This window comes from Ceratotherium simum, chromosome 22, assembly GCF_057802395.1.
Source record: "Ceratotherium simum simum isolate JZ-2026a chromosome 22, ASM5780239v1, whole genome shotgun sequence".
NCBI classification, from domain to species: Eukaryota; Metazoa; Chordata; class Mammalia; order Perissodactyla; family Rhinocerotidae; genus Ceratotherium; species Ceratotherium simum.
This window is the reverse complement of record NC_141921.1, coordinates 49775748-49801358: the sequence shown is the minus strand read 5'-3', so window position 1 is coordinate 49801358 and position 25611 is coordinate 49775748. Positions and strand designations below refer to the sequence as shown.

The following is a 25611-nucleotide window of genomic DNA, read 5'->3' as shown; positions in this document are numbered from 1 at the left end:
ATCCAGCCCCTTGCACTCCATCCTGGCCAGAAGCAGGACTTCGTTTCCACAATTACAGGCCAAATGGAGACGTGGTGCCCCGACTCAAGCATCAACTCATCTTTCAGTGCTCCGTCCTGACGGGTGGGCTCCTCAGGGGAGGGCAGCCTCACACTCCCGCCCCCCTCACCCTGTGCCTGCAGCACGAGGCTGTCCCTCCAGGGCCCCCAGTGGCATCTTGTCCTGACTGGATGTGTCCCAGTGAGATGGGGCCTTGCCCAGCAAGAATCGCTCTGTAGTGAGGCTCCGTGGTGGGTCCCCCAGTCCCCCATGAGGCCTGGTGGGCCTCGCCCTCTGCCTGCCCCTATGGAACATATGGCCAAGCTGGTGCACAGAGAGCTGGACCCTCTCAAGGAGCAGAGCTCGTTGGCCTCTGTGATGGTCAGCACGGTAACCTGCTGGTTTCCACTAGGTGCTCAGCTACCCAAGTGACCCACCAGTCCAATCGGCTGTCCCCTCGGCACGGGGGGCCCTGGTGCTCCCCTGGCCCTGTGGCTAAGCCTTTCCCTTTCCTGAGGCCCTGAGAGCGTCCTGTCAGAGCCGCGGGACCTCGATGGGCCCTCCTGCCTCCACCTCTCCTAGGACAAGTGCGTCCCCTGGGGACTCCATTCTGCTGAAATTACCACAAGCACATCTGACCCTAAGCAGGTTCCCACAGCAGCCTGGGCAGGGCATGGGGGCCACAGCCCATCTCTGTGGCCTGTGGCTTCTTGTGTGCTTCTCTGCATGGCCTGGGTCAAGAGAACAGATGGCAGAGCTGAGAAGACGACCATAATCAGAGAGGAGGCCTGAGACCGGTCAGCCAGACCCCAGCTGAGTGGGGCTGGAGCCCAGAGACCCACTCATGCCTCGCTCTTTCTCTGGGGCAGCTGAGCAGAGGGGGGCACCCAGGGAGCGGGTGGCAGGAAATAGGGGTTCCCCTTCTGGAGTGACCACTGCCCTAGTGAGTCAAGGGTCTCTAGAACTCCATGTGACCCGGGCCTGTCCACCCACAGGCCCACTGAGAGACTCACCGGGGTGGTGGCTTGGCGCCCCATGGTCAGGCAGAGGAGGCTGGTGGCTACAGACCAGACTTAGAAACCTGCAGACTCCGGCTGGGCTGGACCTGGGGACGCAGCTCTGGGCTCTGTGGCTCTGGGCCCTGACCCGTGTCGTCACTGGTTTTCCAGTCTGTGAAGTGGGCACATGGGCACGGCATGGGCTGTGGATCTCCTGAGACCTGACCTGGGCACGGGGACCCCATCCTGCAGCCTGGTCAGGGGAGGGCCGCCTGGGGCCGTCTAGGTCGAGGGCCAGGATCCTGGGGGCAGGGGCATTTGCCCCCAGCCATGTGGGCATCACGCGCAGCCTCCAGTACTAACAGGCTGTGCTGACTTAGGGAGCTGGGGAGCCACCGAGTCAAGTGCCAATCAAGACACAAATTGGGGAGAGCTGTCAGCCTGAGGGTGCATGGGTGCAGAGAAGCCGCCTGGCTCTCCCGACCTGCTCAAGTAGGATGTGAGCCCCAGGGCTTTCTGCAGCCCTCACGGAGAGCCCATGAGAAATTTCCAAAATTAGAACAGTCAGTTAATTGCCATGGCACGGCTGGCCTGGATTTGGGACCCAGCTGGAAACCGTGTTGCCTCCCCGGGACCCCAAGAAATGGGGTCCGCAGGGCCCTGAGCAGGCGAGTGAAGCCACAGGCACAGACTCAGACGGGAGCCGGCGCCTGGCCCCGGGCGGGCTCCTCTCCCAGAGAGCTCAGCCCCTGTCTGCAGAGGGTCCTCTGCCCCACGGGGCACCCGGGAGTCCTCTCCTCACCCAGGCCCACAGGGAACCGGGGGGGCGCGCTCCACGGTGGCTCCTCCAAGCGAGGCCCCCCTTCACGGGGCTGGGAGAGCAGCTGATGGTCAAGAAAGTGGAGGTGCAGACGCACTAGAGACTTAGTCACCTCTCGACCCTCGCCCGGGGACGTGGGGGCCCGCCGAGGTTCAGCTAGGGGCTCCTGTCCCCAGTGGGCAGTTGGCTCTGAGCCCTGGAAAGCCTGCAGAGTGTTCTCTGTTTGGGGGTGCCTGCTTGCCTGCCGGGCCCTCCCCGGGGGCCGTGAGCGATGCCCCAGCCGGTGGTTGGAAGTGGGCATGCGAAGGGTTAACAGCCCCGCCCGCCCACCCGCCTGCCAGCCTCCATCTGCCCTCAGGCGATTACTCCAGCTCTGCATCACGTCAGGCGGGAAATGTCCCGCTGGGCTTCGTGGGGGATTAGGCAGACCCTGCACAGCCACGTCCCAGCTGTTCTTGCCCGGCCCTCACACCTGCTCTGGTTTATTATTCCTGGTCGGACAGGCACTCATTTCTCAACCTTTAAAAGTTTCTAAAGAAGTAAAGGACCCAATCAACCCTTTTCTCTTGTTTTCCCTGAACACCCACCCCAAGGAGCTTCCAGCAGAGGGCGGGAGGCCAAGGCGGAGCCCACCCTGCGAGGGGTCCAGGGCCTGGGTGAGGGAGCCCCGAGGGCCGGCCCTGCCTAGGATGGGCTCGGGCAGCAGAGGCCCCATGTGGCCCTGGGACCCAAAGCCCCGGCCGCCCACATGGGGCTCAGCCGTCCCCTATCTTCCCGCTGCCCTTGACGTGGCACCCTGTTGTCCTGAGAGCCCCCACCCCCGGGCACCACCCAGGCCCTCCTGAGCTAACCGTCCCCCCCACCCCCTGCACCAGGTCTGGCCTCCGCTCTAACGATTTGCCACGACATTGCCTGGGCGCAGGCTGCCCCGAAGCAGACCCAGCGTGGTGAAGAGCCCTGAGCACATTCCCTGGAGAGGGAGGCGGCGAGCGTAGCAGGGCCTTCCCAGCCGAGGATTCAGCCTGTGCCAGAGGCCAGAGGGCACTGTGTGTGCAGAAGTGGGGCGAAGGCACAGGTGAGCTGGAGGCGGGGCCTGTGGACTTGACCCCGGATGTCACACGGGGTTTCTTTGGGTCATTCTAAACTCAATTCAAAATCATTTGCCTGTGGGCCCCTGGGCTGGGCACTGTGTAGGACACGGGGTGGAGGGAGAGGCCGGGGGGCACCCAGAATTGGCCCCCAGAGGCTACTGTGCTGTGGTGGGAGGCAGGCATCTGTGGGCCTGCAGTTGGAGGCCTGGGGGTCCTGGGCCAGGTGGGCCTCTGGCCTGTGGCTGAGGGGGTTGCCATTTACTCTCTGGGGCGGAAGGGGCAGTTGCTGGCTGAGGCCAGCGAGGAGCCCAACCCCGTTCCATGGCCCGGCTGAGCCTCCATTGAGGGGTCTGCCCTCTGTGGGGGCCTCCCAAGGGCTCGTGGCTGTGCTCTGCAAGCCCAGGCTAGGTCTTGCTGCACCAGCTAGACTGTCAGGTGCACACCTGGCACTGGCTGCTTCACCGGCCAGGCCCCCCAATTGGGCCCAGCACACCTGCTGGGGCTGGCGCTCAGAGAAAGGACAGGTCACCACCCTGAGCCTGTCCCCTTTGGGACCCCGCTGACCCTGGTGGCTCCTGCCCAGAGCATCTCTGGTCCTGGTGGGGCGGCCCGTGGTGGGCTTATAGGACAGCACTCCCACCCCCCAGGGCTGTTCTGTTGACTTGGCAGATGCAGGGCGGATGGCAGGTTGTTCTCCGTCCCCGGGTTGGGGTGGGTGAGGAGCCCAGGATGCTGGCTCAGGCGCTCCGCGGGGCAGCCTTTCGAAGCGGATGGAAACCTGCCTTCGATGAGCAGCGGTCGCCCACGACTGTGTGAGAGGGGGCTGCACAGGCTGCGAGCATCAACTATCTATTCAAGGAAAAAAAGTTAATTGGCTCCATCTGTGTCGGCCTAATGACTGATTAAATGACTAATCACGGAAGTCTTAATTAAAGCCATTTTTCTCTGAGCGCGCAGGGGGAGGGGCTCTGTGGCCGAGTGTGTCAGGTTCCGGGCGGGCCTTTGCTGAGCCGTCAACAAGCAATTATGGGCAAGGTCGTGCTGCAAACTCCCGCACACATTACCAGGCTGACCAGTCTCCTCTAGGGCTGACAGCATTGCGGGCGGCGTCACAAAGCAGGCATTTAGGATTTCTGGGGAAAATGCAACCAGAGTCATGTGCCCCCTGCCTCAGTGGAATTCTCATGTGTGGCTGGGCAAACTCACAGCCACATTTGTGAAATCGAGTCCATCTTTTGCAGCTGACACAATTTCACATCATGCAGGAACTGACAGAGCTCTGTGTCATGTTGCGAAATTCCGTAATATGCCAGGAATGTCTCCGCAGGAATGCAGCGGGAGGCCAGCCACGGAACCCTGCTCGCCCAGGGAAGCAGCGCCGCATGCGGGGCCTTCCGCTGACCCTCCCGGTCCCGGTCCTCATGGAGCGGCTGCCCCGTCCATGCACGTCTCCCCTCCAACGAGCTGGTCTGGTGCTGGGGGTGGGTGACCAGGGCAGGCCCACCGACCGAGGTGAGGCGGCAACTCAGGACCAGACTTTGAGACAGCGAAGCAACTACTTATGTAACAACAGGGAAAGGCCAGAGTCCTGTCCGCAGCAGTGCACCCCTCTGTGACCCCCAGGACTCGGCTCAGGACGCCGGCCGGCCCCTCCCCGTCCTCCACACCCAGCGCCCTACCAGTGGGGACTCTGCCCCGGGGTGGCCAGCGTCAGGGCAAACCCTGCCTTGCTCCCTCCGAGGGGTGGGGGAATGCGTGGTGAGGGGCCCCAAGGCGGCCGGGGGCTGGGCCCTCAGGATTGGCTGTACTTGGGCGCCCCTTCCCAGGGCGGGCTCGCCCCCCCGAGAGCAGGTGGTCAGAGCGGGTCAGCTGGAGGGGCAGGGCCGGGCTCCGGGAAGGCCCCACAGTGCCCGTCCCTCTCCCAAGGGTGCGGGTTCTGCCCCAGCAACCACGGCCACTGTGTGTGCGGCACCCTCGCGCCCCTATTTTAGGGAGCACAAAGGTAATGTTTCTAGGTCAAAGAAGATATTGCAGAATTGTGCCCGAAAGTTGTTAACAAAAGGCAAATGGTTCCTCCTGAACACTCTCCCCTTCTCATGTAAATTAAAAACCGCCACTTGGCTCCGAAATCACAGGGCGGCTGTCACTCCTGTCTCTGTGGCGATGAGGAGGCACTTCCTCAGTCATTTCTATTGTGTGAGCCTCCTGGGTGCAGTGACAACGGCTGACGTGGGCAGAGACCAACTTGGGGTGAAGCTACTAAAGAGCAAACACAAGGTCCACTGTGGCTTTGAGGGGTCACCAGGCAGAGGGGGACAGGCGGGGGCACAGGTGACCCGGGGCCCCCGGCAGATGCGGAAGGCAGCTCCCGTCTGTGGGGCTGCACAGGGCCGCGGGCACAGCCGAGGCTGTTTTGAGAGAGAGACTGTCCCCAGCCCCACAGCCTGGCCATCTTGACTACTCCCACAGACACCCGCTGGACTGCCCTTGGTCCCCACTTGGGTGACCCCAGGCAGGATGGTGGCCACCTGAACTCAGCTGCTTCTCCCTCCCTCCCTGGACCTTGGGGTCCAACACTTAGAGGCCAAAAGCTGCACACGGGCCGGACATGCGTGTCAGCCCAGTGGCTCTGCTGTCCCCCTGCCAGCAGGAGCTCTTCATCCTGGTGTTGGACACCACGCAGGCCACTGAGCCCCCCACGACCGACAGCCCAAGACCAGGCCGCTGGGCGTGGGGTCTGAGGGAACGGGAAGTTTCCAGTGTCGCTGCACATTTGCTGACAAGACGTTGGGTGCAGCGTCGCCTGCACATCGGCCTGGGTGGGGGCGTGGAAGCCATCTACGCACACTTACATCTTGCTCCCACAAAAATTCTTAACACCGTGGGAACCTTGTCCCTGGAGCAAGTGTCTGCCAGTTGGCCCAAGACTTGGGACGAACAGGAGACACGTCTGTGCAGTTTGTAATTAGCTTCTGTCAATATCTGTGTCTTTAGCGAAGTCGATGAAACACGTCGGGAGACAGGAGGGAAAACATCCCTGCGAGCGAGCGGAGGCTCTGAGGTTTGCCGGGAGGCAAGAGGGAGGGTGTGAACCCGGGTCTGGGGGTGGCTGTGGCAGGTTCTCAGACTGGCCTCGGGCTGTACCAGGAGTGACCACTGCTCTCTGTCCCTGGGTTGTTTTGGGTGTGGCCCCTTTGTGGGCACAGGGTGAGATGGCGGGCTGACCCCATTCGGGCCTCTCCCAGCATTGGCCGGTCAGCCACTTCCCTCTGGCCATCCCCCCAACATCCCTTCCCCGCAGGGAGCTCACTCTAGAACTGGAGAGGCAGATGGTAAACAAATGGACCAATGCAGGATTACTGATTGTGATGCTGGGCAGGGGCCGCCCTCGCTGGACAGAGGACCAGCCCTGTGGGCTCTGCCTTTGCCTGAGCCAGCCTCGGGGGGAGGACACCAGGGCGAGACCCGACGGGGAGCCTTGCACCCCACCTTAGCACTGGGTTAGGCCCAGCAGGCCCACTCCCCGTTATAGAAAGAGGGGCTTCCCCAGGAAGCTGAGACGTCTGGGAGATGGCACCGTGGAGGATCCTTGGGATGGGGAAGGAGGCTGCCGCGTGTTGCGTTGAATGGGAACTGGGGGTGGCAAGAGCATCCTGGGCAGAAAGCGCCGAGGGCCCGCTGGCCACAGGAGCCCACGCGCCCTTCTCCACCCGATGTGGGTCCATCATCCACAAACAAGAGCCCCATGGGGACCTGGCAGCGCAGGGTGCGGCTTCGCAGGGCGTCCGGGGCACCTCATTTGCGGGCCCTCACCTTAGCCCCGTCCACATGGTGGTGAGGTTGCCCTTAGCATCCACGTGCCCTGCTCCCAGCGGACCCAGCGGGGAACGTATGCCCACGACTTTGCAAGGATTCTTCATGCAGACCAGATGCGGCGTCTCCAAGTGCAAGTGCTTTAGATCTGCCCGAGCCAGGAGTGGTTGCTAGAAAGGATGGTTTTCTTAGAATCCCAAAGGGTGGGCTTTTTGGGTCAAGAACCAGGTTTGGATGCTGATGCAGGGAGCTGGTGCCCAAACCAGAGTAAGGAAGCCAGCGGGGGACAATCAGGACAGCCCATGTCCCCAGGCAGAGCCGGCAGGGGGCGCTGGGGGCACGGGCAGGCTCCCCCACACTCTTCCCTGGGTGGAGGTCAGGGGTCGCACATACACCCAGATGGGGTCAGGAGACAAGGGAGCACAGAGCTGGGGGCCCCCGGAGGAAGTCTTGGGTTTGCATGTCAACACTCAGACGTGTCTGTTTAACCAGTGGCCACGCCAGGCCGGCGAGAACTCTGCAAACGGGGGCCCTGCACCTCCACGGCTAGGGGGGCGTGAGCTGCAGGAGGGTTGAGGATTAAAAATCTCTCTCCAGGGTTTCTGTATCCAGAAAACAGAAGCTCAGCTGCACCCCGGGGAGAAGGGGCCAGGCCTCACCCTCGCCCGTCCAGCCCACACCTCGAGGCTCGGCCCCCAGGAACCTCAGACATGGGTAGAGATGAGCCGCGGCCGCTGGTCACAAGTTCACACTCAGAGAGACGTGGAGCCTTTGAAAACGCCACTCCCCTTCCCTCCTGAGATGGTGACGACCCGGGTGCGAGGACGTTGTTTCGAGTGCTTTGAAAGTTCTCAGTGGTGCCAGCAGGGCCAGGAGGGTGAGCTGGCCGCTCTCTCTGTTTTCTGGAGAGGAATCGGACAGCGAGGGCCTTCTTTTTGCTGAAATAAGATGTTTCAACATCAACCTCAGCGGCCGAGTTGCCACAGTTACAAAATCAAGCAGAAAGTTTGCCCTGAGCATTTGGGTCTGTGCATATTGATGTGGCTTATTCTTGGTGTGTTTCAGCTTTTGGCTCTCACGTACGTTCCAGAGACCGAAACACTGCGCACACGTGGGAGCTCTCCGTTTAGCAGGATCTTGGCTGTTTTTTTGGTCTGTGCTTCTCGTTATTGTGTCAAGCGAGCTTCATATTTAATTCACAAACCGTGACTCAGAATAACACAGGAGGGCGGCACCTTCCACTGGAGACGCCGTGCGAGTGGGATCAGAGGCTTGTCAGCCTGCCGACACCGTGCCAGCCTCCAAGCGTTCCCGGCTCGTCCCATGCCCACTGGCGTCACCGATGAGCAATCTAATTGCAGGAGCATCAGCAGGCTGTGGTGGCTCAAGATGGACACTGCAGGCTCTCTTCCCATTTCCACTGAATTCCTGATTTTCCTAGAGTCTCCTGGTTGGGTCTGTGCCCACAGGCTCTGCTCTTTTGCGTGGCTATCTCAGCACGTGCCCCGAGCGGGGGCGTGAAGACAGGCACAGTCATCCCAGGCAGTGTGAGGCGTCCACGGCACGCTGACTTTGGCTTCTGCGGGCTGACGAGGCCTCATGCTTGGGTCAAAGGCCTGGCCTTGGTAGCTGATGGGCATCTTGGAAGGCCTGGCACCTTCTCTGGCCCTTGAGACTCTTCTCTGCCACCTGAGGGGCGATGTTCTCCCACCCCCCGCCCGGTGCCTGCCTGTCCCCAGGAGGTTCATGTCTTTCAAGGGCAGGTGATTTTCCTCAGGGTCTGTGCACCGTGTTGTCAGGATGTCCTGCTTCCAGCCCCAGGTCTGCTCCGCTTGGGCCGCAACCCACAGCTTCCACAGGCAAAGGAAACCACAGGCAGCAGGGGCGGGCGAGCGCGGGCCGCTCCGCAGGGACTGACCGGCGCTCTTGCTCTGCAGCGCTCTGCAGCCAGCTGCCCATGGCTCCAGGTGCTGGGGGAGTGGGCGGAGGGAGGCAAGGGTCAGTCCCTCCTGAGCCTTCCTGGGCCATGTGAGTTGGCGGGGTACAAGCTGCTCCCGCAGGCAGAGGCCTGGAAACCTTTCTTGGGAATTCAGCCTTCCTCCCCGCAGGGCAGCAGGCTGGAAAGAGCGCGTCACCCAGCGACAGAGGGGGTATCTCCCCAGCTCCCCACATGGCGACATACAGCCCTCTCTGATTTGTCAAAGGAAAATCCAAACTGGATTTGGAGGAGCCTCAGTCCCCTCTTCTGCAGGATGGGCTTCTCATGGCCCTGGTGTGTGGCGGGCCCGCGGTGGCCTGGTGCGGAATAGTGAGGAATACGCGACCACAGCGCCAGGCCAGCGCGCTCCGCCCGCCTCTGCCTGCCGGGCGGGCCCCTCTTGCCTCTGTGAGTGGCCTGGTGAGGAAGGAGGCCCCGTGTGGCCACGCTCGCCACCAGCAGTCTTCCGCAGGAAGCAGGCGGCTCCACTCTGCCCACCTTGGGCCCATCTGAGCGAGCTGCCGAGAGGACTGTCAGCCATGGGGGCACGGCCCGGCGACACTCCTGCTGCCCCTGTTCCCGGGCGAGGGCCCTCAGTGTGGGCAGCATCGCCGTCCTAGATTAGGCCTGGGGCTCCTGCTGAGAGAGCAAACCTGACCCCTTTCTCCAGGCCACAGACGCCTTTGCAACCCCTGGGCAGATGGAGGCCTTGCCCGCAGTGTCCACGTTGTTGCACAGCTGGGAGAAACCAAGGCAGGTGTGTGGAGAAGGGCATCCTCGGCCCCTGCCCGTGAATGGGCATTACTGGGAGGCCCCACCCATGTCCCAGCTGGTGGGGAGGCCAGACCAACCCCCCAGACACCCATGAGTGGGGTTGATCTCTCCTACCTGCTGCCTCCTGGCGCGTCCTGTGCGGTGGGCGCTGTCCTCCTGGGGCGCAGGCAGCCTCTGGGCCTGCTGCCTGCCTTCTAGAAGGAACAGGGGTGGGAGGGGCTCAGGGGGGCTCTCTGGGGCGCTCCGCTCCAAGCACCCCAGACACACTGGGCTCAGGGTTGGGCAGCGTGTGGGCTGAGCCACGGGGGTGTCTCCTGCCCCTACCTCATGGGGGCCATCCAGGAACAGCACGGGGTGGTACCCGGGCGGAGGTGGCCCAAGGCGGATGTCCTCGAACTGGGCACAGCCTTGTTCCACTCGCCGACAGTCCGCAGGACAGCTGGGCTCGCATCCCCCGGCTGAGGAGAAAGAGGTTTTTCCAGAAAAATGAAGACCAGAAAAGCCTTTTAAGCATCACGAAGCAAAGATCAGAAAGAACTGTTCACTAGGCTTCTCTGAAGTGCGGTTTCTGCTGCTGAGGTGGTCGGGGCACAGGCGGCCACGTGGGCCCGGGGGCGGGGGATCATGTCTCTGCTGCCCAGAACTCTGGCCACACGGCCATCCCCAGGTGAGTGGCCAGGTGGGGGCAGGACCGGGACAAAGAGGCGCCTTGGTCCTGGCGCTCCCCTGGCTGGCCCCGGTGTAGACAGAGCAGGCTCCGTGGTGCGTGTACTTTGGGACTCATGGCCCCTTGACGCCTCCTTGTCTGGGGTCCACCACTAGGGCCTGGCAGGCCGATGCTTGGGGTTGGGAGGGTCTTCTACGACAATACTCCCACCGGCTAAGGCCTTGGGTGTCCAGGGCAAGGCCTGGACAGGCCCCAGGTCAGTGCCCCTGTGCTCAGCCCAGCAGAGCCCAGCACCCTCTCCTGGACAGTGTGACCAGAGGAGGACGTCTCTACGTCATAATGGTGGCATGCTACGGATGACAGCAGGCCACATACGTGACAAGCGTGGAGCGTGGAAGCTGCTGGCAGCCACCAGCCCCCACAAGGGGCAACAGCCCCCCAGGAGACCTCGAAATCTTCTGGTGCCCGAGAATGGCAGAGGGCTGGGCTTGGCCTGTCTGTCCGCACAGGGGTACCCCCACTGTGGATCCCTGCCCATCCTGGTGGATCCCTGCCCATCCTGGCTTCCTGCATCTCTCCTCTCCCAGGGGTCCCAAGGGGTGAGGGTGATGGGGGCATTCCTCTGGCCGTCCATCCCCAGGCTCTGCCCCACTCGCAGGGGGAGCTGCAGCCTTAGCCGCCCCCTTCCCTCCATCTCTCTTTTTTTTTCCTCCTCTGAGGAAGATTTGCCCTGAGCTAACATGTGTGCGGATCTGCCTCTATTTTGTATGTGGCCTAACGCCACAGCATGGCCGCTAATGAGTGGTGTAGGTCAGTGCCTGGGAACCAAACCCGGGCCCCTGAAGTGGAGTGCGCCGAACTTAACCACCAGGTTATGGGGCCAGCCCCTCCCTCCATCTCTTTTGCACAGAAAATCAGTGGCTGAAACTAGACGGTGATGACTGCGATGTTGGGTTGGTGCAGGGGCCACCCTAGGACCATCCCAAACACACATGCAGCAGGACCCTCTATCCTATGGGGCCCGGCTCCCTGGCTCTCCCGACTGCCCTCTGTCCTGAGGGCCCCTACCCAGCTCACCATCGGGGAGGAGCCACCAGCAGGAGCCAGCCAAGCCTGGGGGAGGTGGCTGGATGGGGCTGTGGGGACGGCTGGAGGGGGGCAGGGCGGACTGGACGCTCCTGCTTTAACAGAGTCTGCAGGGGGGACCATCGAGGGAGCATTGGATGGGGCCTGGGGCTGCAGACATTAACGCCCAACTTCCCCAGAGCCCAACTTCTGCAGAGAGAAGTGGAGACGGGCCCCAGAAGTATTTCCAAATCATAGGTGGGGAGTTATTTCTCTCGGAGGTGTCTTAATTTCATCATTATGGCGCATTATAAAAAGTAAAGTCTTTCCTTCTGCAAGGACATTCTTTAACTAATGTCCTTCTCTCCATTAGCTTTTGCTGTCCTCGCACTATTTACGTCCTGGGCAATGAGTGGGAACCGTATTGCTGATGGTATAATTTCCATTTCTTAACGCACTGAGGGTTTCCATGCGGACTTGAGAGGAGCGAACTTTGACTACCTCTTTTATCGACACCTCCGGACAATAACGACCCCAGCTCTGTATCCTGATAACCCTCTGCCAAGGTGACCGTGCGCGAGTGGGTCCCAGAAGGAGCGAGCTAATGCTGCTAGTTCCTCCAATAGCAGTGGCTTCAGACCTGAACCCACAATACACCGTCTCTGCAGGACGGGGCAAGGGAGGGCTGGAAAATGCATCTGGTGTGCAAATCAGCGTCCGTCCACACCAAGCCTGGAGTGTGTTGCCTCCCTTGGGCTTGGGCACTCTGACGGAGCTGTGTGAAGAGCTCTGTTCTCTCAACAATCACAGTAGCTGAGGCACCAACTTGGCACCAAGCACTTGCAGGCGGATTCTCAAGGAAATCTCAGGCCTCCCTCGGAGCAGAGGTTCTGTCATTATTGCCACTTGTCACGTCACATGTCATATTGACACGTCAACCACCATGCTCTATCTGGGTAGCACCGATGTCACTGAAATCAACCAGTTGACTCGGCAGGGAGACAACATGGAGAAACAGATGATTGCTCAGTAAAGCCTCCGTCTTTCAGCTGACAAGGTGTGACACTTGAGCACGCAGGCAGAGGCTTCCCTCTGTGCCATTCATTGTCCAAGGGCAAAAGAGAAGGAGGCTCTAAGACGCTTTTTGTTGCAAGTGAAAGAAACCCAATACGAATTGGCTTAAAACAAAAAGGAAGCTAAGCCTGCAGTCCTGGGAGGGAATCTTCTAGATTCAGGCCACTTGAACTCAGGTGTCCACGCCATGTCCCTGGCCTGGACTGGGAGTAGGGAGGCTTGTCTGACCCCGTGGGACAGCCCTACAAAGAGGGGAGTTCTGCTGTGAGGGGGATGGGAGGAATAGCGGGCGACAGGTGCTGCCTTTGGAAGTGGGACCACCTGGACACAGAGACCGAGGGGCGCCTTTACTGTAGACGAGCACCCGTTCTCCACAAACATGACCGCAGCACGCTGACCACACTGGGCTCACACATCTGACTGCCCTCCTGCCCTCTCCACTTGTTGGTCTCACATACTTCTCAGATGGAACCCCCAAATCTTCCCACCACCTTTCCTGGTGATTGGCACCCCAGCTACGAGCGCCTGAGCCAGAAGTGGGGGGCAGCCTCCAGTCGACCCCTCCCTTCTTTTACCCCCAGCATTTCTGCAGCAGCAGCAGCAGTGACATCAATTCTGCCTCAAAATACACTCGTATCTGAATCCACTGATGCTCTCCCTCGCCTGCCACACCCTTGCCGGCCTGGTACTTCCCACCTGACGCTGGCACTGCCCTCAGCAGGACTCCTGGGTCCTACCTCCCCCTTGATCCATCCTCCATGTGATTGCAACAGTGGCCTTCACGGGAAGCCAGGCTGGCCCCCCTCACTGCCACCAGAGCACAATCCAGGCTGGCTGAACTCAAGCCACGCACACCGACCTCTCTTCTTGGACACCCTCCCTGCCACCTCTTTCGCCTCCTTAGTCTCAGCTGGACCATGGCTTCCGGCCTGGTCCATCCAATCAGTCACTCAGCTTCTATTCACTCTACATGTTTGATGTCCAGACAGGCCAAGCCCACTGTCCCCAGCCACCCCACCCTAAGGTGGCCTGTGCGTGGACTGTGGTGTGGAGCATCCGTGGGGTGGGTGGTGCCAAGACCAGACCGGATACAGCTTGGGGAGACAGCATGGTGGCTGCAGTGGCACTTCAGAAGCACCTGGAAGCCTTGTAGGGAGCTTGTACTTCCCTAACGGAGATGAGGAGCTCATGAGAAGTCAGGAGAGGCCTGCAGGTTCTGTCCTCCCACTGAGCTGTGACAGGGCTCTCTGGTTTGCTCAGGAGTTTAAAATCATTCAAAGCTGCATCTGGTCAGAGCACCGTCTGCCCGGTAGCAGGAGGTCGGTCAGCGCAAGTCTTCTCCGTTTGTTGAGATCCAGGTTTCCCACGACTGCGGCCCAGTGGCCCCTACCCCTGACATCAGCACGGCCTTGCCCGGGCCCCACATGCTCTGTAGCCACAGCTGATCTCTCCCCCCTGCCTCCGTTTGTCTCCCTCCCCGGCCCCTTTGCCGGCCGTCCCCGGTGCAGGTGGCCTCTTCTCTCCTTTGTCCACTCCCCCTCGCTCCCCATGGAGGTGAGCACCGTTTCATCAGATGAGCCCCCAACTCCTGCCTCCTCTGCGGGCCAGACGCCCGGCTCCAGCTCCCTGCAGACACCTCCACGTGCTGTCTCTCGGACATGGAGCTCTGGGTCCCCAGACCCAATTCTCATCCCTCCTGCAGCTCAGTCTCCCACTCTGGGTGAGAGGCCCCACCCTTGACCTGGTGGCTGGGCCAGGAGCGAGGGTGACATCCTCGATTCTGCCCCACCCTTCGCTGATGCCCCCAATCCTGGTCTCTCCACGGCCACCATCTTGGAGTCCAGCCCACTGCCTGGCCTCTCGGCCCCCACTCTGGCCCTCCATACACCCCTGACACCCCAGCACACAGATTCACAATCAGGCGCTGTCCCCACCTGCTCCAAACTACCTTGACTTTCTCCTGCATCCTGAGCACAAGTCCAGGCTTCTGGCCGCAGGGCCTCCAGGATCGCCCACGCCCTCAAGGCCCACGTCTCCTCGCTCACGACTGCCGCCACGCTGAGCCTTCTGGCCTCTGCTCACGTCCTGACCTCGGGACGCTGCTGCAGGTGCGATGTCCAGGCCACCCTGCCCCTGCTGCCACCGGTCTTGCTGCCGCGGGGTCGCCGAGCATGCCCACGCCATAGCCCCTTCCTCACCCTGCCCACCCTGTTGGCAAACACGGTCCCATTAGGCCAAACCACCAAAAAGGCTAAAAGTCTGCTGGTAGGTCACCCAAAGGAAGAAAGACCCGACTTCTGATAAAAGACAAAGTGGCAGAGACACCACCAGGCACACAGCGTCGGCCATGCGAATCCCGCTCCTTCTCACTCGTGGGCTTAGCAGCAGGCCAGTGTTCTCCTGAGCGCAGTCTCCACTCAACCCTGATGGAGCTACTTCAAAGTCATCAAATTCCCTGGTGAACGCAGCAGGTATTCCAAGTCTGGGCTCCGTGGGCCCCAAGGGAAAAAAGTGTCCTGTCTTCCCTCGGGCTCTGGAGGGGACAGTGTTCTTGGCTGAGGGTCCCGTCTTCGCCTCCAGGGACCCTTGGAGCTGCTGCGGTGTGTCCTGGGGGACACGCCCCAGCCAGGCCGACCCACCAGGCAGGGCCCCCTGCAGGCAGACGCCTGACTCCAGCTCTGGGGAGTTACTTCTGAAGCCTTTCTGTCGATTTTAATTACAACCATTATGGCTTTATCAGCAAGATAAAGGTCACCATGCTGCCTCCAGGGAGGGGTGACGAGGAACTGGAGGATGAGCCGGCCAGGGAGATCGGGCAGCTTGACCTCTCTGGGAGGGAAATGTCAATTAATTATCTTTTTACAGCAGACTCAATTAGACTCCCTAATCACCTGTGTAGGACATCCAGGCAGGAGGCGGAGAAACCGCCGGAATAAACAAGGCTCGCAGGGGCTGGGCCATTACTGGCAAATGGCCGCCGTGGGCCCAGGATCTTGCCTGGCAGAGAGCCAGCTACAGCCCGAAATGTTTTCTTCATTTACATGAATCAAAAAAATAAAACGTTATTGGCCCTAAGGGGACGAGAGCCGTCTCATCTGGAGGTGACCAGACACACCGCGTTAGTCTTTAGGGCAGATAATGAGCCAAGGAATGAGTTCGTTAGAAAGACACGGGCCACACAAGCACCTGGGAAGTCAGCCAGGCAGAGCGGTCTACGTGGGGAGGACACCCGGGAAGGACACACGGGGCCATGGGTCTCCATGGCCCAGAGGGAGAGAAGACAGCCTGAGGGCTGTGCAAGACCAGGCAGGCACCTTGTGGTTCCTTTGAGAGCTGCCCAGGCCTCCGGGTGAGGGCTCCCTCTGGGCTGCGTGCCCACGCCTCCCTCTGTTTGTCCAGTGGCCACATGCATCTCACTGCCTGGCTGGTGCAACTATGGCCTAGGGGCTGCCCTGGAGGGTCTGCTATCAGCTGGCCGGGTGCAGGCAGGAGAGAATGTGGGGGCACCTGTACCCTGGTTCCCTCCCCACCAGGCCACACATAGTGGGGCCTGCCTTCCTCTATCCAGAGTCCATGGTCATCATCACCACCATCACCATCACTATCACCACCATCACCACCATCTTCACCACCATCACCACCATCATCACCATCACCATCATCACCACCACCATCACCATCACCATCACCACCATCACCATCACCATCATCACCATCACCACCATCATCACCACCGCCATCACCACCATCATCACCACCACCATCACCACCACCACCATCATCACCACCATCACCATCATCATCACCATCACCACCATCACCATCACCACCACCACCACCATCAATATTACCATCACCACCATCATCACCGTCACCACCACCATCACCACCATCACCATCACCACCGTCATCACCATCACCATCATCATCATCACCACCACCATCACCACCACCATCACCACCATCACTATCATCACCACCACCATAATCACCACCATCACTGATGTCACCACCATGACTGTTCCCGCCTCCACAGCACGTCACTCAGAACTTTCCAGGGGGCAGATCCTTTGCTAAGCTCTCCCCATGTGGTTTACACCTACTTACCCCTCACCTGAACCTATTCATAGATGAGAAAACTGAGGGCAGCCAGCTCTGGTCTAGGTACCAGGCTGCTCTGCAGGTGCCCAGGGCTCTCCTGGCTATGGGGACACCTGTTTTCTGGCCTGGACACTTCTTTGTGTTACTGAGGTGCAAATGGATGCACCAGATCTCATCTTTGAAGACAGCCTGGGGCTGGACCCGTGTGCTTCTCAGGAGCCCCTACGAGGGCACTCCTCCGCCACCTCGCCCCATTTCTCCACGCTGTCTGCACCCGGTGGAGACACCGGCCTGCAAATCAGCCCCAGAAACCAAATTCACCGTGAGGGGAAACATACCACCACATCTGTAACCGCAGGCCCTCTGCCTCACTCCGGCGTGAGGCTTGGTTTATTTTTTTATCAAGAGATTTACAAATTCGAGAATTTCCAAAGCTGTGTCTGTGTGAGAACAGGGCCATGAGGGAACGCGTGGCCTGGCGTGACTGGGAGAGGTAGGCACGGCAGACATGTGGAAGGTCCAGTCCCTGTGGTGGGCAGTTGTGGGTCAGGGACCCCAGGCAGAGCGAGGTTCTGCGGCCACCGACACTGAGCACCCTGCCAGTGCCTAGGCCTCGCAGCCACCTTGGGCCAAACTCAGCAGATCCGGCCTCTGGGGCCACAGCATCATTTACCAAGGAGAAGCCCAATGCTGGCGTCTCCCTTCCTTCCCTGAAGCATAGAAAATGGATGTGACACAAAGCCATTGTCCCCATCAGCCCATGTCCCTTCCGAGTGCTCAGAAAAGGAGCACCGTGTGCTCCTGGAACGTGAGCCATGGAGCCCTCCTGCTCCTAGACATGTTCTCTCAGAGGAGCTGTACATTCTGTGCATAGCCAAGCTCAGCTGAAGCACCCCCTCCAGCAGCGTCGCCCTGATGCTTCCCCACCTTGAGGGCACGCTGCTGTTTGCAGTCTTGCCTTCTGGTGCTCTGATGTGCCGGAATCGCAAAGGGGGCGTGTTTCTGGCAAACCTCCAAGATTGGGGGACTAATTTGGAGTTCTTTCTGAATCTGTTTTTGACGCCCCCGCCCACTCCTCGCCTCCAGAAGTCTCCCCCAGCCAAGCTGTTTGTACACGGCTCGGCAGAGCAAGGCTGGGCCAACACCGTGCTCCTGGGCCGGTCCTGCTAGCCCGGAGAGGGCTCTGCTGGGGGCACCACCTGGAAGGGTGAGATGGGCAGCCAGCCACCCACACGGGGGCTCCCTGAGGTGCCTACTAACCCACGATTCCTGGTCTGTCCCCTTGGCCAGAGACTGGAAAGCAGCCAGACGGACCCTGGTGTCCCCAAATTTTCACTTTGTCTTGTCTTGTGGAGGCGGCTCAGGTAAAGAGCAGCAGCCTCATCCTGGGTGGAGGAGGAGTGGGAGGAGCAGGTGACCAGGCCCCAGGGGCGGCCGGAGGACATGGGCTCTGCTTGCGTGCAAATACCGGATGGGAGGCTGTGTCCGAGGGCTCTCTTCGCAGGTGATGTGTCCTGTCACTTACTCGGAAGTTGCCGTTCCTAGTGCTTCAGCCCTGCTGCCACATTGACGACGTCCATCCGGGAACGACTGGGCGAGAGCTGCTCTGTCCACGGCTGGCCTGGGGTCTCTCGGACGGCCCTGCACAGAGGCCTCAGGGGCCATGAAGTGGCCTGAGGTGGAGCAGCTGGGAGCAGCTTTCCAACCTGAGGGCCACTGCAGGGAGAGGTCACCCAGCCCGATGGTGTGGGTCGTCAGGAGGTGGAAGAGGCCTGGACGGTGGCGTGGGGCTCTCCGCTGGGGCCCATCGGAGAGGGAGGTCTCCCGGTGGAGCAGCATCTTCCAGGTTGGTGGGGTTAGCCTCAGGTTGGGGTTTGTGCGTCTCAGCAAAAAAGAACTCATTGCCCTCTGTTCTTCCGGGAAAGATCAGAAGGGGTGTATTTGTTGCTGTCTCCAGGAGGAATTTGCACAGGCTGGCTGCTTGGAGACCATCAGGCCAAGAAGCTTGTGGCTGGCACACTGCAGAATGGCCAAGGGGAAGGCTGGCCCCCCAAGTCATGCTGTCTCTGCCTCCGGCCTCTTTTCCTCGGCTCAGGACAGGGCTGCCCCCCAAGCCTGGGAGAAAGGAGAGAACCGAGCCAGCAAACTGCCTTTAAAAAGAAAAGATGATTCCCGAGGCTTCGAGAAAGGACCTGCAGGGGCTCCCGCGGCCTGACCCACCTGGATGTCTCCCCACTGCACGGGCGTTGCTCTGGTCCTGGAGCGGCATCTGAGGAGGCAGCGTGGCTTGCACACACTTACCCGGACACTCCCACTTTCACACCTGTTGGCGAGTGTGCACACCACTCACACATTCTCACATACAGACTCCACCACACCCGTGCACACATTCACACGGGTGCACACAGCCCCCCACTCCAGTGCAGGCACATGTAAACACACGTGCACGAATGCAGGTCACTTGCACATTTATACACACAAGCATACGTGCATGCACACTCACCCACGTGCGCAGACTCACCTGGCCTGTGTGCTCACACACCGTAAACACAGCCACACACACGTGCACGCCCACGTTCCCTGATGCGCAGGCGCGGCCCCTCAGTCGGGGCGACCCCTCAGCTGAGCCCCAGACCTGTGTGTCCAGCTAGCCCTGGGCATCTCCTCGTCAGGGTGCCCTGTGCCTCGAGGTGCCCTGCTAGCCCAGCCCCCACCTCCGCATCACCCCATCTGGACTCTGCCCCCTTCCATGGGGGCCTGGGCCAGGCCTGCACCACCGCCCACCAGGACAGCAGCAACCCCTAAGCAGACCCCTACCCGGCACCTTCGGATGAGGCTGCCAGCAGACTCAGCCATGTGCTTCCTGGTGGTGACCGGGTCCTGGCCCCTTGCAGAGGGATCCTGCCCAGGTCAGGACACAGAGCACCTGCCTTGCTTCCTGCCCTCCTCAAGAGTCTCCCTGCCCGGAGTGGTTCCTGAATTACAGGGGCCACGCCCTGTACCATGAGACCCCTGTGGCCGCGCCAGCAGGGCCGTGGACGTGCCGACCAGCGGCAGCGTGTCAGCCGATGCAGGGCCTAACCGAGCCCTCAGTCTGCTCCTCAGTGGACAGAGACCCGCGGGCAGCATCATGGCTGACAGAGGAAGGCCACTGGTTCTGTGACTTGGGGGTGACACAGGAGCAGACTGTACGTGGAAGGGCCCCTGGGTCGAGGCTTCGGGCAAGCGGGGCTCTGACCACAGAAGACCAGGGAGCCCCCGTGGCAGTGTCCAGGTGGGCGGCAGAAGGGCTGACACAGGGGCCCTGGGCACAGGGTCATGCAGGGGCAGCTGGCTGGGCAAGAGCTGCTTTGTCTGGTGCGGGAACAGCCAGCGGCCACGGGCCAAGTTCACTTCTGGGCCCCAGCGTCAGAACCTGAACGTGAGGGAGACCGGGACACAGACGAAGTCGGCGTCCCTGGCTGGTCTGCTGGTTCCACGTGGCCTGGGGCCTGTCCAGCAGACAGTCACAGGGTCACTGGGGAGAGAGCCCACCCCGGCCCTGCCCTGAGCAGGGTGTCCTCCCCGCTGGTGTGAGCGTGGGAGGACCCATCTGCAGACCGCCACCTCTCAGCCACGTCGGGGAGCTTCCCCCGGCTCCCCCTGGGGACGGGCCCCTGAGGCCACACCCGGGGTGAGAGGAGAACCCCAGGCAGGCACTGTGCCGAGGGGGCACACCTGGGTCACCCGCCTGTCAGTCCTACAGACCCTTTGAGAGGCACATCCACGCAGGGGCAGATTCGCCCCCTGCAAGACCTCGGCTCCGCTGAAGATCTACCCCCAGCAAAGCCAGATGGAACCCCAGGTGCCCGCCCGCCTCCCTTCTTTCTCTCCAGGATCCTAAAACTTCTCCACCCAGTGGTTTCTACTAAACGGCCAGCCAAGATCTGCTGTTAGGGGCTGACTGGCATGGGGTGTCTGAGGCAGATCCAGGGTCCTGCGGGCACTCCATGGGCTCCTGCCTCTGCTGCGCCACGTGGCTGCAGGACACAGAGCGGCTGGCGCTCCCCAGCTCTCTCCTGGCCCCAGACCAGGCGTGGAGCTGCAGGGAGGAGGGAACGACAGGGGGAGCTCCCACCAGACCCCAGGGAGTCGGGCCCCCCACAGCCCTACTGGCGGGCTGCTCCTCTTCCTGGAGCTCCCAGATCGCGGGGCAGCTGCAGGGACAGACATCCAGTGTCCAGGAGAGCGGCCGGCTCCCGAGAGGTGTGGAAGGGGCCCACCCAGGTGCTGTGGTCTGCTGGTGGTCTGAGGGGTCTGCTGCCCCCACTCCACTGCTGCTTGGCTTGAGGCGGACACGCCCCCGAACATCTGAGTTCACTTCCACTATCATCACCCTGTTGGCACCGGAAACAACGCAATAGCTTTTTCTACTTTTCTGGGACATTCCCTCTATTCGGTACGGTTCCTAGACAGGAAATTTATAGCACAAATTTTCCTTTAAAAATACGGATCTTTCATGCTACTCTGCCATAATTAACCATAGACAATTAATATTAAAACGTGTTATCACTCCTAGAGGCGATGAAATTTCCAGAAGTTCTCTGCTACACATTCCGTCACTTTTATTGGCGAGATTGGATTAGCAGCAAAGGGCACCTTGATTTTAGAATCATCCTACAATTACAGATGATTCTTTGTAGATCCCATCTGATGAATACTCAAAACCATTTGTTCAACGCATGAAAAAGAGAATTCACTTGGATCAATTGGAAACATTTCCTGGGAGGATTTTGTGTGTTTAAAAAAAAAAAAAGGCAATCTGAGGTTCTCTCTCACTGCTACGGCTTTTTTAGGTTCCCAAATCCAATTTATGGGGGATTGTTTGAAGCACTCTGGCTCAGCCAGCCTGACAAGGTCCCTCCAGAAATTATCAGCACCTGCATTAGGATTCAATGCGCCTAAATTACCGGGGTGGGGGTGGGGGGGGGGTGTTGCGGCAGACCCCCCACTGGCAACAATTAACATAAAACGGTTCTAATGTTTAAAGCTGTGGGTGGGAATTACAAAAGGTTAAGAGACTAAATATAAAAATCTTTCTGAATATAAAATCAATGTGCTTTGTGACTAAAATCTGGGTGCTGTAATTTAACCAGAATAGGGTTTAGAATATCTGGCAACTGTCCATGTCTATGAAGTCGTCTTTTCTTCTCAACGAAAAGCAAATCGTCTATTCGAAAGTTAGAAACAATTAAACAACTGAAATATTTCCTATCAACAAAATAATAAAATACTGAGTTTTGCAATTACGTGTCACTGACAGTAGGCCTCTGGAAAGAGAAGGGTTTTCTCTCCTCATTTTACTTATTTGTATAATTGGAAACCAAGTTTTTAGAGGATTTATTTTCTTAACTGCCCATCAGATCAGAGAGGAGAGAGGTCAATCCACTGTCTTTGAGCGAGAACCTGGTCCTGGTCGGGCGTGGGGCGAGGGCTGAGGGCCCAGGGCAGGTGCTGGGCTGCCTGGAGCCGTCCAGCCCACCTGGCAGCCCGGAGATGCTGGGTGAGCCCCGGATGGCTTGCCCCTGCGGGGTGGGGACAGGGGTGGGCGATGGGGCAGGATGGAGACCCCTGTGGCCTTGACTCAGTGGGGTGGGGTGCCTTCCGGGGCCCCTCTCCTTTGTGCACAGAGGCGCGTGGTCCCACGTGCCCGGGGCTCTGAAACAGGGACTCAAGGGGCCAGGCAAACACATCCGGCCATGCTGCCTTCCGTCCACAGCAATCTAGGGGTGCGGGGGAGGCGTCGAGTGCCTGCAGCTGGGGGCAAGCGGGTCCCCCTGTGGCTGCCCCTGCCGGGGACCGTGTTCCATGTACCCCAGCTGTCGGCCCGCGAGCCTCAAGAACACGTGAAACATGGATAATTGCTTTAAAATGTGAGACAACGCCCGCTCTGCTTGACTCGAGGCCGCCTCACGCCGCGACGCCTCTCTCTAAGCAGGCGAGGAGCCTCTTCCCTCCCTCCTCCCCCCGGCAGCCCCACCTCCCGGCTGCTGAGAACCGAGACCCCTAACTGCTCAAAGGCTGGAATCCAGAGGTTCACAAGAACATTCTGTTCGATCTCCACATCACTTCCAGTCTGTGGTCGCAGCGGCAGGCGGGGAGGCCGCCAGCAGCACGTCCCTACTCGTCAGGGGGTCCCCGCATGTGCCCCCGGTGCTGGCCACCCAGACCTCACCTAGCACTACCTCCAGAAGCAAAGGCTGCAGGTGAGACCTGCCATGTGTCCTGCGATGCCGAGTCCAGCTGGGACCTGGTGGGGGTGCCATGCCAGGGTGGCTAGGGAGCAGACCCTATGGCCAGGGCTCCCGGCTCCGCTTCCGCCGGCCAGGGCCACTGCTCAGGACCCTGAGGTCAGAGCCCCGAGGGGTCACCATCCATGACCAGGGTGGCCACCCCAGGGTACTGTTTCTCATCCACAAGTGAACCCGGTGACAGGGAAGGAGGGCAGGTCAGGGCGTCGGCTCCTCACCCCGCAGCACTCAGCACCGGCCAGCCCGCTGTCTGGTGGGCTGCCTGCTCCCGGGGGCGCTCATCAGCTCCTGACGCTGCGAGACCCTGGGGGCCGACTGCAGCCATCTTCACACTCCCCACTCTAACAGAATCAGCATCTTCACCTCCAGCCCGTTTCACCAAACCCATCAATCATCGCCTTAGGTCCTGCTGTGGGGCTGGAGGGTGAGGCCACAGGCGTGGCAGGGTCCCACAGGGCACGCTTCATCAGGCAGGTGCGTGGGTAGAGGGAGGTGCACAGGGAGGGCGCCGGCCTCTGGCCTCCTTGGCTGGTCCTGTGGAGGCGGCAGGAGGCCCAGACCCTGCCCACCAGGTCCCCCGTCTGGCTGTGCACCCAGTAGGGCCCAGCAGTGTAGGATGACAGTGAGATTTGTCATGTGGGCGTACAGACCATTTGGAAAGATGGCAGGTTGATGTGAAATATCCATTCTCCCCTCTTCTCTGGTAACAGAACCTGGTTTTAGCTGGCAAATTGCTTTTCTTGTCTCATTGTTGCTAGTATGGTCAAGTAACTGAGTTCTGGCCAACGAGGTGTAGTCAGCAGTGGGTGCAGCACCCCCAGGAAGCTTCTCAGAAGGCAAGGACCCCTTTCTTCTATGCTTCCCCCTTCCTGCTAGCTGGAATAGAGGCATGATGGCTGGTGCTTGTGCAACCCTCTAGGTCCATGAGAAGGATGACAGAGTAGTAGAATAGGAAACAGGAGCTGGGGTCCCTGGTGATGATCAGGCGGGAATCCTGCCCCCATCACCCCTGCCTCTGAACTTTCACGTGAGAAGATGGACCTGAAGACACTATTGTGTTGTTAGAAGCAGCCAAACTTCATCCCGAGCACACAGCCTGCCCAGGATGAAGTCAACCTTAGCAGGCACGTATGTGAGCTCAGCACCATGTCTCAGTCAGCTGGAGAGAGACGAGTAACCAGAGTGGGAGCTGCTCCTGGTGAGCGTGAGGGCGTCCTTGTGACGAGGCCTCGGCAAGAGCCACCAGCACATGTTCAGTCACCGGTGGGCGTTCAACAGCGCCTGCGACTCTGGGCGGAGAAGGGAACCCGGACCTGGAGTTCCTGCCCTGGATATCCAGCTCGGGGTCATCATAAGTGGCTTCAATAGGGACAGACACCTTGGAGATGTTCTGGCCCGAATTTATTTCAGGCCTTGTTATCGAATTAGCTTTAGACCTGAAACTCTCTGGCTGAAGTCTCTGCCCTGTGCTTCAGACCTGTCCAAGAGGGAGATCCTGGCTGCTGGCCTGGCGCCACTCGGGACGCTCCCTGAGACTTCCAAATGCATGCACAGGTGCCCCTTGGGAGGTCGCAGCAGGTGCTGCCCTCCGCGTCCTGCATCCTGGTCACCCAGGTGAGCACAGAGGCAGTAACTCTTGGCTGAACCAGCACAGGCCCCACGACCCCTAGACTCACCCCAGGCTTGGAAAAGGCTCGAGGGTCCTTGGCAAAGGGAGGGACGCTGGAGCCGGGACCAGGGAGGAGGCGACTGCGCTGGGGAGACGTGAGAGGGACGGGCTGATGTCTCCTGTTCTGAGAACAAACGGCGCCCCGATGAGGACAGGATCCTGGTTCACGTCCCTGCACACGCGGGGGCTGCCTCAGAATGCCGCGCTTTCCGCTTTCTCTCAGGATAACAAAGAAGAGTTATAAGTTAAAGCTATTTATCTCCATATAGTCATATGCCCACTTCCCACCCCAGCGGCTCTGTGTCCCCCTCTGGCTGTTTCTGCGGTTTTGCTCTGCAGCCCCCCTGCAGCTAGGAAGAGCCATGGGGCCATGCCCCCTTCCTGGCTGACTGAGTGAGGGGTGACACCCGCTGGACCAACAAGGTGGACACCTCCAGGCCTCCTGGACACCAGAGAACAACTCCTTGCTTAAGCCATTATTATGCTAGGGTTTTCTCTTACTTGCGGCCGACCGCTATCCTGCCCACGGCAGAACTGAAATTTGCAATGACTTCATTTAATCTTTGCAGAACGCACCAGGAGGACAGATGGACGGCCAGCGTGTTCCTGACCTGGAGCAGACTCAGGCTCTCCTCCGACACCACGTGTAGGAAGGGCTCGGGTGGGGGCGAGGGGCCGAGTGTGGTGGGGTGGGGGATGACGACGATGGACGCTCTGCAGGCCGCATGTGGAGAGGAGACTTTCAGCAGGAGTGATCCTGCAGAGCGGCGAGGGGTGAGCTGTTTCCGCGAGGGAAATGACCAGTTTTTTTTTTTTTTAATAATTTTATTTATTTACTCCCCCCCCCCAAAGCCCCAGTAGACAGTTGTATGTCATAGCTGCACATCCCTCTGGTTGCTGTATGTGGGACGTGGCCTCAGCATGGCCGGAGAAGCAGTGTGTTGGTGCGCGCCTGGGATCCGAACCTGGGCCGCCAGCAGCGGAGCACGCACACTTAACCGCTAAGCCACGGGGCCGGCCCGAAATGACCAGTTTTAAGAGAAGTGAAAGCAGAGTGGAGCCCACCTCCCTGACCCCGCTCCCCCAGGGGGCTCCTCCTCCCTTCTCAGTGTGCGCTTCTGGGGTCAGACCCCGGGATGGGGACAGGAGCCAGGCGGAGGTGCAGAGAGGCACTCGGTCAGCAGTCCTGGAGGCAGACGCTGTTATACCCTCATTTTACAGAAGAGGAAACT

At 60.1% G+C, this 25611-nt stretch overlaps 1 protein-coding gene across 1 annotated transcript in view; it reads right to left on the bottom strand.

Moving 5' to 3' along the window:
* MORN1 (MORN repeat containing 1) overlaps positions 1-25611 on the bottom strand; it is a 62118-nt gene that overhangs the window by 5579 nt on the left and 30928 nt on the right. The window contains exons 11-12 of the mRNA XM_087446977.1: positions 9838-9971; positions 9628-9707 (exon numbers count right to left, since the gene is read on the bottom strand). Coding sequence (XP_087303103.1) covers positions 9628-9707; positions 9838-9971 — 214 coding nt within the window. The remainder of the gene's footprint in view (positions 1-9627; positions 9708-9837; positions 9972-25611) is intronic.